Source organism: Xyrauchen texanus, chromosome 41 (assembly GCF_025860055.1).
Source record: "Xyrauchen texanus isolate HMW12.3.18 chromosome 41, RBS_HiC_50CHRs, whole genome shotgun sequence".
Taxonomy (NCBI): Eukaryota; Metazoa; Chordata; class Actinopteri; order Cypriniformes; family Catostomidae; genus Xyrauchen; species Xyrauchen texanus.
Genome location: NC_068316.1, coordinates 17,655,169 through 17,672,886, shown reverse-complemented (window position 1 = coordinate 17,672,886; position 17,718 = coordinate 17,655,169). Strand labels below are relative to the sequence as shown.

The following is a 17,718-nucleotide window of genomic DNA, read 5'->3' as shown; positions in this document are numbered from 1 at the left end:
TGTCTGGAAATTGTAAAAATTAGTTATCATAAAACAATTTTGTTTGACATAAGGCATTGTTGTATAACAAAAATATATTACCAAATAATTATTTAAAGCTGTGTGTGGTTTCCACAATGCAGTCAAAGTTGTTCTGATGCACATATGCTATACCTCAGAAGCAGCACGACAACCAATCCCAACACTTATTAGGGAAATGGCTTAATTGGATGAAATAATTTGCTGCAGAAGCACATGGCCTGTGTGTTCAGGGCTGTGGATATGCTGTTGTTGCTCAACCAATTCTCATGGCTCATAGGAAATACAGCTGACATGGTGTTTGTCATCCAGCTCTTTGGCCAACATTTACACAAACACATTGCATACTTGCAGGGACATGCACCCACAATACTAAGAGCTTGAGGGTTTTTCCATCTTAAGTCTGAATAGCTTTCTTATGTGTGTTTTATTCTTAGTCAAACTCACTACCGGGAAACTTTAACCTGGCACCATCCCATATGTTTGGAAACCGACTGAACCCAAATTCGGCCATGGCTGCCCTGATTGCCCAGTCTGAGAGCTCCCCAGCAGGTGAGAGACACACACACCGATGCTTTACAACAGAGGGGGAAGCACACTGATCTGTAGCCGATACCTCCCACCAGCACAGGATTCCCTTCACAAATCCCTTCCTCCTGCGCTCTGCTTGGCTGTTTCTCCTCATCCTTCCCTTTTTTCCCTGCTCCCCTTTGCTTGTGGAATGTGTGGTGAGCTGTATCCCTCCTTTTGCCTCTTCAAGTCGCAGAGAGACGGAGACATGCAGAACAAAACTCCCCAGGACATAGAGTTGAAAGTGTGCATACCTGTTAAATGAAGCATGCCTCCACTCAAGCATTTCATTAATCTGCACAAAGACTGCAGTGATGACTCTGAGGGGATTGCCCGGGGTTTAGGAGGCAGGCATACCTTACACTCAGCCTCTCCCTCTCTTTCTCCATCCCGGTCCACTCAACGCTTTCCTTGGACCCTGCCCAAACCCTGGGGGTCCTGGTACTGAGCGAATGGGCTTGCAGGACTCAGTTATGGGGTAGAGGGGGGAGTTGGGACTGGTTGAAAGAGAGAGGGAAAGAAGAGGGCAGGAAAGGAAAAAGAGGAACACAGCCTTTGAGGAATAATGGATCAGTCATGCCCTCCTCCTCAAACAGAGGTCAGGGGGTCACTCGACTAACAATGGGACAAAGAACACCCTTCCTTAAAGAGACCACCACTCGAGACTGGATGCTTGTGTGCTCTTAGCACATGCCCAGCTCTTGCCTGGTGCTTATTCTCTACGCCGCATCTCTAAGGCTTTAGCATGGAATCTGTGAGGCTGTGACAAAAGACTTGTTTACCATGGCAAGGTACTTGTGCTTTCCTCTCAGTGCTGATCACCTGTTGATTGTAGTTTTCCACCAAGTTCCATTGCCTTTTCTTTCTTTTGTTCATCTCTTTGTTTGATGTCTCCCCATATTGTCATATTTTCTTTTCTTTCTTTTTTGCATTTTAAAAATTGTAAAGTGATACCCAGTTATTTTGGATCCAATCTGCACTGCAGCCCTAGGGCAGATCTAGGGTCAGGCAATGGGTCAGTGCCATAATAAGTCAGACCAGACCTTGGGCGGGTCATGCTGATGGGTCCGCACCCCCACTGGAGTCAGGCTGCTGCAGCCTGTGCTCAAGGTGGTAGTGGGCTGGAAAATGGAAAGGAGGGGAAGGAAGCAGGGAGGAAGAGATAAATGGGATTGGCTGACTGTAAATGTAGGGGGGGTGGCGAAAATAGAAAGAGAGAGAGAGAGAACAGGGAGGAGGGGGTTGTTCCTGGTGAGGCGCATATGTGATTCATTACTTTCACTGCAGAAAATGAAAAGCAGTGTCTGGCATGAGGCCTGCAGGTAGGGTGATGGGAGCCTCCACAGGGAAGAAAGAGCTGTGGTGAGGGGAAGAAAGGACCATTATCGAAAGAGGGAGGGGGAAAGAGAGAGCGTGAGTATGAGCGAGATAGAAAGCGATGTGACTCAGTGACACACTCAGTGGTGTCTGTGCAAGCTGAGCAGCAAGAGAGACAACTCTTCAGACCATAGATGGATTTCTGTGAGGGAGATCTGACAGCTGCCAGGCTCCTTGTGGATGGACATCTGCACACCTTATCGACTGCTTTCTATTTACCTTTCAGATCAGGAGCTGGGAGACGGAGCTCTCGGTTTCTCCAGAAGAGGAAACTCACCAAAGGCAAACCTCTCCCCTCGGTAAGTCCTATTTACATTCCTGAGCTTGAGTTCCCCTCCTCCAGGCGCAGAGATTTCGCTCTTCCTTCATCCCCCCACCCCCTTCACCAGCCCACACTCATTCACCTCACCTTTTTAACAGCATTTTTAACACTCAGCTGTTGCCAATTTTTGCAGTTAAAAAAATAGTTTCATAGTTTTACATTGAAGGGATCCCTCCAAAAAAAAAAAGCATTGTGTTCATTGTCTGTAACTTGAAAATGTTAGTTTTGGCTTGCTAGCCCCATGACTGAAGATATAAAATGGATTTATAATAATGGAAATGCTCCGTATGATTTGCATACTGTTTGTCAAAATGCCACTGGGATGAAATAATTTATATTTAAGAGGCATGTTGTTATTCTCCACTATACTTTTGATTACATTAGTTACTTAAGAATAATTTGATATTTTTCTATTATTGCTGCTACAGCATATTTAATAGATTGGATGGTTATTTTCATCTGTTGTAATTAAATTAACCTGATCCTATTTAGATTTTGTGCTGTTGCAGGCTTGTACAGATCAAATTGCCATGTGTGATTGCAAAATGCATTTAGCTCTATCACTTTTATTTCTTAGCTTGTCAGTTTGTGTGTTGGTTGATTTGCGCTGTGGCATTTATAGTGCCTGGACAGAGAGTGCAAAAGTGTCTGCATGCGCATGTTCAGAAATCTCATTCAGGTTATGTGGGAGTGACAGGAATTTAGCAGTGTTTTTTGCAGCATGTTCATTTGAACCATAAAAATCTTTGTTATTTCTGTGATCCACACCAGAACTGCCATAAAGGGTGCTATGGCTTCTTAGTGCTATACTGGTGGTTGCAGAGATTTATTGCCTTGTGGCGCCAATCTCATCGCAGCCATAATTACCCCAAAGATAGATTCACATTCGCAAGGGAGCCCCTGGTGTAGAGCCCAGAGCTGAATGCATTCATAATAACACAGATCGCTGTCTGTCCAAACAAGAGCACCCTGAGATTTATGGTGTCAGAGACCAGCACAGGCTTATTTCGCATGAACTGTGAACTCTGTTTGGCTTTATTGAGTAGCAGCCTCTGAGGGCACAACGCCAGAGCAGGAGTTAAAAAAAACTGTGTTGTTAGAACCGCAGTCTAGCAAGTGTTTGTAGGTGAGTACGGACTATTTACAACCTCTAAAAAAAGATGTCACTTTGATACTCAGCTGAACATTGAAATGCATTTTCTTTTAAAGGTGTCGTTTCTGCGGCAGTAGCGTCGTCAAACGGAATTGCAAAAATTATGTTTTGTGTGTGTGTATAATTGTATATTTTATAATTGTTTTTATAGTTTGGTGGATGTAACAGTCTAAAGGTCTGTGTGGAGTTTGGTGAATGTAGCTTGGAAGGTTTAGGAGGAAATGTAATTGATCATTTTGGTCTTTGGGAAGACCCTAAACCAAGGCCCTGTCCCAGTACCCCCATTTGTGGTTTTGGACTTGCCTATTTACCACTTGTCTTATGTAATTCCAGTGTTTGGCAAGATTGTGCAAGTAGACTTGAGGACAGTGAGTGTGTGTTTATGACGTTTGATTGCACATTGGGACACTCGTGGACTGCTGTAGTTGCCCTCAGGAGACTGATTGTTGTTGGTAGTGGTGACTTTTATAGCCTACTTACAGTGGTAGTAGTTAATAAAATTTAAAAACAACATTTACATAATCGTATACTGTATGCCACACTGGTTGATAAATTACCAAAATCACCAGTATATTAGATGAGAACAAACAAAATAGGGTGTTTATTGGGCAAGAAGGATAACAAAGAGAATAAATATAGTATACATGATACTGCTATTAAGTCATCCCAACTAGTTGTGAATGTTATATTCGGCTAGTGTGCTTTTAGTGTGAGTTAAGGGCACTTTTGGCATGTTTCAAACATGGGACAATCTTGAACGCTTGGTGCCACGTGCACTTCAGTATCAAGACTGCAAGTGCAGGTATTGGGACAGGGAACAAGTCTGCTGAATAACAGTATGTCAAGCCAACATAATGTTTGTTTTCAAATAGGTTTCCCCAAACAATTCCCCTGTCTGCCATTGGTTGTAAAAACAGATAGTCCCACCCCAAAGCTGTTGTGCTGCTTGGGGTTGCTCAGTTACACAGAGCTTATTTTGCTTATTATTTGTATATTAAGTTTGGAAAGGAGAAAGTATTTGAACATCCCAGAAAAATTACCCACATCTTTTATTTTGTGAGACAAATTTTTGTTCTGTGTCTTAATAAAGTTATATCATATCCTCAGTGCAAATCTTGTGCAGTCTCACTTGTTGTCTGTTAATGACCGTAGGTCCCCATTAAGTGGGCTGCACATCCGATATGACTCTTCAGGACCGTTGGTTCCGGGGCTGGGCTCTGGTACGGATACGCTGCCCCCTGTGGCCACCAGCATCGACCAGCTGCTGGAAAGACAATGGAACGAAGGACAGCAGTTCCTCCTCCAACAGGGTTCAGAGGGAGATGGTGAGAAGTGTTTCTCTTTTGCAAACATAATAATGTATATTGCTTATACCCCGATCAGCCACAACATTAAAACCACCTGCCTAATATTGTGTAGTGTTGTGTAATACTTCTGCCACATGATTGGCTGATTAGATAATCGCATGGATGATTGTTGGTGCCAGATAGGCTGGTTTGAGTATTTCTGGAACTGCTGATTTCCTGGGATTTTCATGCACAACAGTCTCTAGAATTTACTCAGAATTGTGCGAAAAACAAAAAACATCCTGTGAGCAGCATTTCTGTGGATGAAAATGCCTTGTTGATGAGAGAGGTCAACGGAGAATGGCCAGACTGGGTCGAACTGACAAAGTATATGATAACTCGGATAATCGTTCTGTACAATTGTGGTGAGAAGAAAGATTGGTGCTGTTTTGGCAGCCATTAGTGCTATTCAACACTAAAAGAGCAGTGTACAGTTTTCATAATGGCTAAAGCTACTATTGTTTCTTATCAAAAGCTTGCACAGGATTGTGTCATTGGGATAAAATGCCTTTTTTATCACCCATATAATTGTTGTAGGGGCTTTGCTATTAATTATGCTTAATTAATAGCAAAGACAGGTGTTCAGAACAGAACACCCTAGACAGAACAAACTTGCAAAGTGGTGGCAAGATTGCACAGCCAAGCAGCCATTTATTTTTGTTTTAAATAAGTACAACTCTGGTTGTTGTTGTTTTAATAATTGCATTGTGTAACTGACCATGTTAATCCACTGGGTTAAATGCTAAAAATGTGAAATGGAAAAAACTTTAATCCACTTTGGTTATTTGATTGAATGGTGGCTCATCTCTTGTAAATTGTTGCCGTTTATTCAGTATATTTGATCTCCTCACAGGGGACACCAGGACAACCTTGGATCATTTGCTATCTCTCTAAATATTTTATTGAAAGAAATAATTACAATATAAAATTATACTATTGAACTGCATTTCAATCAAATATCACCCTGTTTGAAGTCTGTAATTACATCATATCCAATAAATCACTACAACTTATTAATTTATTGGTTATTTGCATTTACTTGAGTAACTATAAGCTTCTTTACCTGTCAGTTTTTTTCTCTTTGTATAGCTCCTGTGTAAAATCTGAATGGCTTTTTCATGATCAACTGTAATTAATGTTAGTGGGGAGGTAGTAGTGAATCTTGCAGCAGCAGGTCTGTTTGTAGTGTCAGGATTGCAGAGGTGGGGTCTTGATTTTGTTGTCTTGGTCTCAAGACCAGATAAACGTGTTCTTGGTCTGGGTCTCATTACTGTGTCTTGGTCTGGGTCTTGGTTTCAACATTTAAAGTCTTGGTCTGGGTCTCGGTCTATGGTCTTGATGGTCAAGAATGCTGTGTATTTACCAGTACACTAAATGCAATTATTATTTCAGCCACTAGTTGGCGCTGCATCTTTACCATTACTGAGAATTTGCAAGCACAGTACTTCTGCCTTGGTCATACCGCATCGGCAAGTACCATCTCTTATCACATGAATGTAAGTGCAAGAACTATGGTTTAACAGCACAAAGCAAGCATTAATGATTTCTGATTACATCTGCGATATAGAAGCCGTGACTTCACTCAGGGTAATTGCATGTCCCAAAAAGCTTGTTACATTGCGAGGTGTTCTTAATTGGCGGGTGTAGGGATGAATGATTGACTAAAATCATAAATATTTTTTCCCCTGATATTGTAATCACTATTAATAAGACCTCTTACTATAATTTTATTGCATGCCATATTTATGCAGCTACACATTTCTCAATTAACCATGCTTTTGGGAAGTCAGACTAATTTCAATTAATCGGTTCTTTCAAAATGTTATTTTCAATTATTGTGAATATTTCACATCAGCATTTTTCTTGCTTCGTTTCTTCACTGTTATTTTCACTGCATAACTTCATGCATAATTGTTTGAATAGTTTAATAGTATACATAATTATTAAGTGCACATGCAGTGAAAATCAGACTAATGCCATGCAGACTTCAATTTTTGTGCACTAGCCAAACTTTATTTGTATTATTTTATATATATTTTGATTATGAGGGCGTCTCGTAAAATGGACAGTTTTTTTTCTATATAGCAGTCTGGATAATTTCAGAGCCTGCAGTGTTAAATTTACATTTGTATAATTTTTTATTTTATCAATAGGCAAGTTAGTCATAACATGTTTTAGTTTTTTTTTCTCATTTGCTAGACTGCTAACTTCTTAAAATGTGAATTTTAACATATAACAATATTAAAGTACATAACCATGCCTACCAATCTGCAAAATCTTTCAAATGAAAATTATATAAAAAGATATTTGATTGCATACGAGTGAATCGCAAGGCAATTTAGGCCAGCCGTGTTTTCAATGAAAATGACAATTCTTATTATCATATTACAATATTTTGATTTGTTAATGAACAGGGGTATTTTCCAGAGGTGGGGTCTTGATCTTGTGGTCTTGATCTCAAGATATCTCGAGACCATATAAACATGGTCTGGGTCTTGGAGGGACTGGTCTTGTCTTGGTCTGGGTCTTGGAGGCTCTGGTCTTGACTACGCCTCTGCAGGATTGTGTGAATGAGATGGAGCTGTTTCTTTTATGATAGAAGCTCTTGCAGCAGCAGGAGGAAGTGTGACATACGCATGCAGAGGCCTGAACAGGAAGTGGTCAGGCAGTTGTGTTCTACTGGTGTGGAAAGAGGTTTCTGTTTACCACTGATAGGAGACCAGTTTTGCAGTCATTGCATCTGGTTTGCATTTCGGCAGGGGTTGCTGGCCCCCTATCAGTGCTTAAAGAAGTCTACTAAACTGACACGGCTCTGTGATCCTCAGAGAGGACCAAAGTCTATAGGTGTATTTCCTTCTGGAGGTCTTAATCTGACTGTGTGCAGACCTGTAGATGTAGTTTATGCTCTTATTGTATTGTGTTCACTGTAGCTAAAAGACCATTAAGGGCATTGAAACTGCATTTAAGTTAATTTTAACCAGTTTTATGTAGACACTAGATCTTAGAAAAATTTGAGAATATTACATTTTAGAAATCCAGGCATCAATAAGTAATGGAAATTTGTAAAATCCTAAAGTCATGGAAATTTCTAGTTACAATATTTTTGTTTACTAGTTCTGCTCTGCTTTAAATATTTCATTGGCGAGTAGGGATGTGCATGAGTAGTCGAATATTCAAGTATTCGTTCTGCAATAATTATTCGAAAAGTAGTGCTTTGCTTTGCTGGCCATATATACAGCAAGATTCATGTTATATCCTGAACACACAAACTAAAACTGGCAGTTATAACAGAATGCACTGGGTGGCACTGATCACATTTGATGATTTGATGATCATTTAAACTGGTGTGTATAAATGAGTATAGTTTACTGAGCATGTGGATATGCTTGTTTTTCTCAACAAAAACATGACATGAGATACAATATAAACCTAACTTTTATATGTCGTGTTTATATTTGTACTGTATGTTAACTGCCTCAATCTACTTCATTGGCGTTTTTCTTTGCCTTGCGTGGCCTCAAATGCTTTCATTCTATACTTTTTTTGTTTTTACCCATTGCTTGTTTAAATATAAAAAATATTTTTCAAAAAACACAGGACATGATATAAGCTTGTTTTGGATATAATTAGAAGTTTTTTTTTATTATTATTATTAATGGTAATGCAAACTTTATCACAATTTTTTTTTTTAAATTACCTTCATTTAATAGCTTAAATATTTGAATACCAAATTATTGATGAATGCCCACCCCTATTGGCGATTGCTTGTGTATTTGAGCTGTTGGAAAAATTTGTTTCAGCGATGCATCGCGCGCGATTCATACTCAAACGTTTCTGAATCGATTCTCAAAAGAATCAGTTTAAATCACGGCAGAGCAGTGGTACGCACCAAAGACAGATGTGGAAACAAAGACGTGAGTGAAGTGCATACACCAAATTCAAGTGCACAAACACGACTGTTTGCAGACCAGCTGTATCAGACACATGACCATTTGTGCCCAAATGAAATTACGATCCCAAAATTCTTTCACAAATCCATGCACACAGCAAAGGGAGAGATTATTTGTGATAAGAAGCCAACAAACAACATGAAAGACGAGCTTGTACAGATGCCTTTCTGTACTCTTGCACGCTCTCCATTTCATTGGCTTTTGTCATTGCCGGTCACACGTTTGTCAGGTCAGTGCGCACACCTTATGATAAAGGTTTTATCTTCTACTAGCAGATCAAACAGATAGAACAGTTCATACGGGACGCTTGATACATTTCTGAAGCAACAACTGCACTATTTAAACCACTTTACTATCACCTGTGCTGGTGAGCTGACAGCTGCACTCTCATAGAAGCAGATATATCTCTCATCCTGGACCAGCAACTTCCATTTGTGCTTAAAAATGAAAATGAATTGCATGGCATGGATTCATTTTAAATAATAATTAAATACTGTTAAATGATTTACAATGATTTACAATGCTTAAACAAAAATAAAAAATAATGATATAATCAGTTGAAGTAATAGTATTCAGTGTGTTTTATTTTATTGTGCTTTTAAGAGATTTTTTTATAAGGTTCTAAAGAAAGAAACTGAAAAACTGAGATACTCTTAAACTTTAGAACTGATGTTCCATGTTTTGTTCACAGCTCATACTGAATGTAAAAGGGCAGTTTATGGAATGTGACTCATTCTGATGTTTAAAACAGCTGTTAAATAAAAAGCTGAAAGGGAAAAAATGGAGAGTAAAAAATACATTTGAAGAAACCGAAAAATAAAGATATTGAAGGACAAGATGCATCGAGAATCATTTTATAATCAAATTGTTACCCTTTGAATCGTAATCGAATTGAATCGTGAGTCTGTTATAAATATCCAGTGAGGGTCTAATTAGAGATAAGTATAAAGAATTTATATATTTTTATTAAAAAAAGATGCTATCTTTCATACAAATAGAAATCTGCCCAGCAATCTAGGGTGAATCTCTCGAAACCTATCAAAATATCCTGGCCATATTTAACCCTATATCAATACAAAATAAATATAAAAGTTTTCTACACAAATAGAATTAAGCCTTCATTTATTTATTTTTTTTTGTTTTGTTTTTTGTACAGAGATTTATTTTTAATTAAAATTTGTGAAAATTAAAAGACAGTACCGAGGCAGTCCTACTATAATGTGTGAATAATTTACATTTACATTATTTAAATAATATCCAATTTTTGTACATTGTAGTAATTAGGGGTGGGTATTGATACAGATTCAATTCCGATTCAATTCTGATTCACAAGCTTTCAATTTTGATCTCAATTCGATATTGATTCAAATGGGTAAATTTCTGTTACAATGTTAATTTTGCTTCCATATCAAATACATTCTCAGCTAATGCTCTTAATTATAATGGAACCTTCTATGCTACCCTTCTCGGTACAATTAGAAAATATTAATTTTACAAATTACATTATATCATTTAGTTTTTCATCCAATTGGTCACATTTTAGCTTTTGAAAAATTTTCATATTCAGTCTTTTCCATCAATTAATGACATGAAATGGCAAATTATGTTTTTTATATACATCTTTGCATAATTTGTCGTTTTTACAAGTATTTACATTGCTATAAGTATTTACATTGCTAAAAAAAAAAAAAACAACAACAAAAAACAAAGCGTATTAAGAGATATTATTCATTGACATATGGATCCGTGGATCTCTTCTTTGGACACGCAGTGAAAGGACCTCCTATGCTAATAATTTCTTCTCAACTATACTACTCAATCACTGTAGAGTGAAATCTGAAAATTTAATAGCCAGTGGCTAATCATAGACATTTTTAGTCACATAGCACGAAATTTGATTTCACATGCGAGTGATTTACTTGCATTATAGACTAGAGGGTTGCCAAATAAAGTGAAAAATCAATCTTTGGATTTAAGTATCTATATTGAATTTGTTCAAAAGGAGATCGTGATGCATCTGAACATTTTTAGTAAATCCTTCCTGTAATCATGAACAACTAAAAAGGCAATGGAAAAGTTATGGAAATCCATTGGCCAAAAAGCTTTGGAACCCTGACATATGTTTGTATGCGGTCCGTTTTTGTGTCCAGTGCTGGGAATGCTGAAATCCCTGCACCAGCTCCAGGTGGAAAACCGGCGTCTTGAAGAGCATATCCGAACTCTCACCATGAAAAAGGAACGCCTGCAGCTCTTGAGCGCTCAGCTCTCTGTGCCTTTCACCCCCACAAGCACTACTGCCACCACCGCCTCTTCTCCTATGTACCCCAGCAACACTCAAACAGGTTAGACACATACTTGTCTCCGCTAGCTTCTGTCTTTTTGTCTACCCATACAGTTTTGACACCCACAAAGCTCAGTAATGCACTCCAGTGCTCACCATCTCCATCTGGAATGTCACTGTCTAATTCCAACTCTAAACACCCCCAAACTACTTATTCACACATACTCACCCATGAGCCCACCACTCACCTTATACACACGCACACCCGTCCAACCCCCTCCTTCCCTCTGTTCTGCTCACGGAGCCTCCTCTCCCAGCTCAACTCTAGCTAATCTGGTCTCCACATTCATGTCAAGTTGCAAAATCTCTCTCTCCTCCAGACATGCTGCACAGCAAGAGCAATCAGCTAGGCAGCAGTGTTTTAACAGAGTCCTCTCAACCCTTGCCCACTCAGGTAACTTCCTCTACCCCTGCTCTGCAGATGCCATCTGCTGGGACTGAGAACCTCTTTAGTTGAGTCAAGTGTTATATTATGTATATCTGTTCATAGTTGTGTGTTTAGTTGATGTGTATTAGAGATGTGTTATCATATATTATGTAGTTGTAGTGTTATAATGACATGGATACATGCGATAATTGGTGGCTGTGTAATGTTAAGGGATTTGCTGCCTTCTGTAATGGAGGTATTATCTCATTTAAAATCGGACTTGTGTGATGTAATATTTACTTTGGTTGGACAGGTAAAGGAGTCCTCTTCCTCATTTGATCTTTTTTTCCCTCTCTCTTTCTCTTCCTTTTGTTCTATCGTTCTTTCTTTCTCTGTCTCTCTCTCATGCTCTTGTGCTTTCTCTCTCCTTCTCTCTCTTTCTTGCAGGATCCCCTGTCTGGTGGCCATAGTAGTGGAAGTAGCACCTCCTCTCTCTCCACCCCTCCTCCTGCAGCACACAGTCCCCCTCAGCAGCAAGTAAATGGAGTCGGCATGGCCAGGGTGGCCATCCAACCTGGCAATGCCAACTCATGCCTGCCTGGCATCGCTGGGGTGACAGGTCTGATGGGTGCTCTGCAGGGGAACCACCTGGCCATGAGTGGTATTGTGGGTGCCCTCAATGGAGTGATCCAGACCTCCCCCAACCTGGCCCAGAACAGCAGCCCCCTGCCCCATCCCTCTGCAGTTACCAGCAGTTCTCTGCCCATGTTCAACAGCCTCAATAGCAGGTAAAACTACAAATACATCAAATAAAATATTTCAGTCCTTTTTTCTATATTTGATGATCAAAAGTCCATAGTCTGGATTTTTGGCTAACAAGCATTTAATGGTGATGCAGACAGATGTGGATTTGTGTTAAATATCACAAAACCTGTCAAGAGCATGGCCATATTTCACTCTATAATCAATACAAAAAACAAGGTTTCCATGCATCCTAGAAAATGTATGACTAATTTTCCATTATTGGAAAACACCTGGAAAATGTACAATATCCTGGAAAATCTTGTGTTGTCCTGGAAAATGAAAAAAAATATATACATTTTTTTCCCCTTTGCCGAGAACGAACGCCACCAGCCTCCAAAATCATGTCTTTGACATGTCATCGAATGTCATTTGGAAATGCAATGGAAGCCCCACTGCCATCTCATGTTATGTTTCTCGGTGGTGCATGCAGCACCTAGATAATTTTACGATCGAGTGTTTGCAGGGATTGTTAACTGGTAAACAGCAAGTGAGCCTTCTTAATTTGTAATTAATTTGGTAAAACGTTTGCTACGGTATGAGCTCTTTTGCATCCGTTTCTGCTTGTATTGAAAAGTGGTTATTATGTGTATAAAATGCATTGCAATGTGTCAATCTGAGGATGCATCGATTATGGAATTTGACTAAATTTTTCCTTTACAAATACCCAACGTCATACAGAGACCTTCTCAGATTACATGAGCGCTCTCGCAACAGAAGAGGAGCATGTGAGATTGAGGGGGTGAAGTGCATTTTAAACAAAGTTCATGTTGCTGAGTTCAGCTTCCATTATTGTCTTTATTCACAAATCTGTGCATCTATGTGAGCAAAGCCAAGGTCATTACATTTACATTTTACCTTTCATGCATTTGGGAGACTTTTATCCAAAGCGATTCACAGTGCATTTAAGGTATACATTGTATCAGTTTGTGTGTTTCCTGGGAATTAGCTTCAGGAACCTGCATTTGTAGCTCGAAATCGCTGCTGCATCTTTCTTCACTAAATTAATTGATCCGTTGTTATAAAGAAACGGTTTGGTCTGCTGGCCAAAAGTTATCAGAGGATTTTAATATTGTAAAATGTAACATTTTCTGTAATTAAAACTAAATAATGTACTATTTAAATTGTAATTAAACATACATTATGATAGAATTGGTTGTCCTGCTTTTAATTTATGCTAGCTTAAATAATTTTGTTTTTTCTAATACTAGTATTCATTGATGTACAGTAATGAGAATTAATTATAAATTAATTCTCATTAGATTCTCATTACTGTAATACTTGTATTAGAATTACATATTTTATTGTACTTAGTATACAATAGTATACAGCAGAGTGACCACTGCAAAAACCAGGTGATGATTTGTGCTTTGTCCTATTGTGCTACTTAATGTATTTGTGCAGCCATGGAAAATTGGTCATCAGTGCAAGATGTTTTTAAAATGATGATGTAAATGTAGTTTGCTTATGAGGGCTTATGTATTTGTGTTTGCAGTGCAGCAAGGCTTCTCACTGAACAACACAGACAGATCCTCCTCCAACAGCATCAACTACAGCAGCTTTTCAACTCCCAGCATCCCACATCAGTAAGAGGATCACCTACCACACTCTCCATCACACATCCAGAGACTCAAGGCAGTATGAGCATTCATGTTGTCATGTTTTTACTTAAGAGTCTTGCAGAAAGTTCATTATAACTGTTTTCAGTCCTTGATATGTTTGACATCTTATAGTCTTTCATTACCTCACTATAAACAAAGTCTTGTCGATATTGCAGCTTATTCTGGCCAATAACTGCCTTGTATGGAAGAGGCCATCTCACCGAAATGTAATGTAACCAACCATAATGTTTTTTTTTGTTTGTTTGTTTTTTTCATGACTTTTAGGAGCGGGTAAATCTGAAATCAAAGAAAAATAAACAGGTGTGTTCAAGGATACCTCATTTACTTGCTACTTAATGACATTAACCTTGCAAACTTCACAACTGGTTCTTCCTCAGAACATTTTAGGAGCTTGGGAGATTGTAAACATGATTTTGTTTACCGGCAGACTGATGATGTGTTGAAACAGCCAAGCAATCTTCAGTTTGGAGCTTGTGATTTTGCAAAAGCTCTTGCAATCTTTGTGTGCAATATTCATCAGATGGTCCGTGGACGGTCTGTGGGCATGCCGTCTGAGTCTAGGCATCTCATCACGCTGTGTGTTTGTCTGTTTGTGTGCAGGAACAGTTAATGCAGCAACAACAACAACAGAATGACATACGTTTGCAACAGCTGCCCATCAACAGCCTCTTGCCCAGCAACCAACCAACCATCACCACCAACCCCTTCCTCGCCATGCACAATGACAATAGTGCTCCCAAAACTGGAGTTAGTACTGTACATATTACACTAACTCATAGAGCCCTGTTGCAAAGCTTTTTAGTATCATTAAAGCTAGTTCACCCAAAAATGAAAATAAAAATTGTTATTATTTACTGGATGTCATGTTGTTCCAAACCTATTTACCTTACCTTTCTTCCATGGTACACAAAAGCACCTGTTAGGCAGAATGTTAACCTCAGTCGCTATTCACTTTCATTGCATCTTTTTTTCCATACATTGAAAGTGAATGGGAATTGTGGCCATCAGTACCAAATGTTCTGTGTATTGCACAAAAGAAAGAATGTTATATTTATACATGTTTGGAACAAAATGAGGGTGAGCAAAGGATGACATAATTTTTATTTTTCACACTATTATCGCTTCAACACTTAATATATTGATACTCTATTGTTATCCAGGATATGTTTTAATGAACGTGTGTATCTGTGATTATTCAGAGGCTGGGGGAGAAGGCTGTGCCTGTCACAGGACAGGAGAAGACTTGATGCAGAAAAACAATTTGGAGTTCTGCCTTATGGAGTTTCTCATGTTTACCCACCCCTAGAGGCTGACTATCTGCGCATCAAAACCAGAATATTCCCCCACTGTACGAAACCAGCACCAGCCTTGATATGTAAACACACACACACACACACACACACATACTTGCCAGTTTGATGCCCATCTGGCAAAAAAACATGTTGCACTGATTTCGAGTAAATCGCTTGCTGTAAACTTAAGGGTCCCATGGGGGCCAAAAGAGAGGCTTACACAGACACGCATATGTGCACACACACAGTTTCTCTCACCTTGCCAGTTCTGAAAATGACACACTGGTGCAAGTCGCTATGAGAGGACATTGTAGACTGAGGTCTTGGATGGGGACTGAATCTTCTCATACTCGTCACTGTTACCTCTCTGTACCCCTTTAACAGAAACGTGTAACAATAATCTCAATAAAACCCTGTCGTATTTGTTTGTCTGTGTATATAAAGGTGTCAAATGTTTCAAAGCTGAAGTGATCAGACATTTGTGCACCATGAAGGCCTTCTCTGCATCCTGATCTTGAGCTTCCCCAGCGAGGAGGCATTCCAAAGGTCCACAGACTGTCTCGCTGACCCTGCTGCACTCTTCGAAGAACAACTACCTCTCAAGCCAGGACAAATAGACCAGGCCCTGAACCCAAGTGCCTGGCTCCATTCTCCAAGCTCTCAGTGCGGGCTGTGTGCTGGAGATGCTGCCTGTCTCTCCCTTTTGTCTTTTCTTTTTTTTTCTCCTCCAATTTATCTGTTTTGTCAAATGAGTTCGTAATACCAATCAGCGTCGCTCAGGCAATACCTAGTTCAGAGTTACAGAGAGCTCTGCCTGTACAGTGACTACACTGAAAACTGATTTCGAATGTTTGTGCTGCATTGATAATTTTTGAAGCCAACTTTATATTCTTTTTTATTTATTTGCATTCATTGCATGTTGGGCGCAAGGTAATGTATTTTAACACCCAACTCGTGAAATGTTTTTATACTACTGTACAAAATTCTCAACTCTTAAGACTTGTAAACATTTTGATGAAAATGTCTGGTTTTTAAAGTTTTGACGTTTTGAATAAGAAAAAAGCCTACTTGACAATGAAATTTCTTGGTCCTGTAAATATGTCTGGTTTTTTTTTCCTTTGTCGTTATGTAAAGCAGATGCATATTGGATAAAGAATAAGCTGTCAGAATAAATAAGATTTAGTTAGCACAGTTTTACCTCTTTTTGTTGTTGTAAATAAATATTTGTGATTCACTTAGTGGTGTGAAGGACTGTTTAAAAAGCACTGTCATTGTGTTCAGATGTTTTCCAAAAGGCTTTTCCACAAGACTTAATTTATTTTTGTATGTGCAGGGACTTCTTTTTTTTCTCACTGGTTTATTAATGTGGTTTTATACTCCATTATAGATGTGGTACGTCCACGTTCTCGTGTATCTGTACAGTCAGAAATTATGCAAAATATCTAAAGTTTGTATTTAAAACAAAAGTGAAACCACACAAATCCTGCTTCTGAACACTGAGATTGTAGTGTTGCGCTTTTTTCAGTGATAAATTAAAATTTGTTTATAACAAAGATTGCAGTGTCTGTAATTTTTCTTAAAAGTTGTTTGTATCAAAACTTTTCAGCAATCAGGTTCATTTCAGCATACTTTTAATTCTTTGCAAATAATTTATTTCACTCTATACCTTACATATCTAGAACCTCCATATTTCTGCACTCTGTCCTCATGTTTGCTGTTTGGTGAGTGGAGCACATTTCTCAGCATGACCCCTGGGGACCTGCCCAGCTCAGAGTGCTGCTGCTGTGGGAACAGCAGGCCCCTCTCTCCCCTCAGTTTCAACAAGCTGTCCACACTAGTGACCACCCACTGAACCCTGACCCCCCCACCCCAGCCTGATAGACTCAGAGCGGCATGCACACAATGGGGCCAGTGTGACCACATTCACGCATTGAAAAATCTTTGCTTTATTTTAATCAGATGAAAGCGCTGCTAAATTTGGAAATGTCACATTCTGTTGGACACCACTTTGCTTTTCCCATGATTAAATAAGTTTTTTTTAATTTTTTTTAAGTTAACTTAATATGACTCACTAAGCTCTTTGATAAAGCTCTGTGTTATGGTATTTTTACACTAGAGTGACAAATCAAATATTTATTTATTTTAGATCCCTCTCCAACATGATATCTTTGTGTTAATGCCCGTTTAGTGTTGTGCACAGAGAGCAGATGTGGTAATAGGAGGCCGGGTACAGAGAGCTGCTAAAGCCCCTGTCTCCCTCTCCACCAGGTGTACTAGCAGGGGTTGATCCAGAGGAAAAAAAACACTGAAGATCCTTAGGGACGATTCATTTTCACCCCCGCTGCCTGTAAGGAATGGATTCATCTTACAGGTAGGTAACAAAAGCTGCTAACTGACAGAGCTGGAGGGGAGGTGACTGATTTATGGTCCCTCTCTCATTCTCACTGGAACTGCAAACCCGTATGGTCATGTTAAATTGAAATGTAGGAATATTATTAGACTACAATGAAAATGTGAGTTTTGATGTTAAATCATTGAAGCTGCAGCCTGTAATTGTGT

The 17,718-nt window shown here is 39.1% G+C and overlaps 1 protein-coding gene across 6 annotated transcripts in view; it reads left to right on the top strand.

Annotated features, from left to right (window-relative positions):
* LOC127634266 (protein AF-10-like) overlaps positions 1 to 16,706 on the top strand; it is a 71,654-nt gene extending 54,948 nt beyond the window's left edge. For 3 of the 6 annotated variants that reach the window (XM_052113733.1, XM_052113731.1, XM_052113732.1), the window contains 10 exons: positions 456 to 570; positions 2,192 to 2,264; positions 4,593 to 4,765; positions 10,887 to 11,078; positions 11,398 to 11,471; positions 11,892 to 12,232; positions 13,741 to 13,831; positions 14,132 to 14,167; positions 14,468 to 14,614; positions 15,067 to 16,706. In XM_052113733.1, coding sequence (XP_051969693.1) covers positions 456 to 570; positions 2,192 to 2,264; positions 4,593 to 4,765; positions 10,887 to 11,078; positions 11,398 to 11,471; positions 11,892 to 12,232; positions 13,741 to 13,831; positions 14,132 to 14,167; positions 14,468 to 14,614; positions 15,067 to 15,114 — 1,290 coding nt within the window. In that variant the 3' untranslated portion in view covers positions 15,115 to 16,706. Of the gene's footprint in view, positions 1 to 455; positions 571 to 2,191; positions 2,265 to 4,592; positions 4,766 to 10,886; positions 11,079 to 11,397; positions 11,472 to 11,891; positions 12,233 to 13,740; positions 13,884 to 14,131; positions 14,168 to 14,467; positions 14,615 to 15,066 lie in introns of those variants that run through there. The other 3 variants (XR_007969338.1, XR_007969337.1, XM_052113735.1) reach the window with 3 other exon arrangements.
* Positions 16,707 to 17,718: the final 1,012 nt, after the last annotated feature.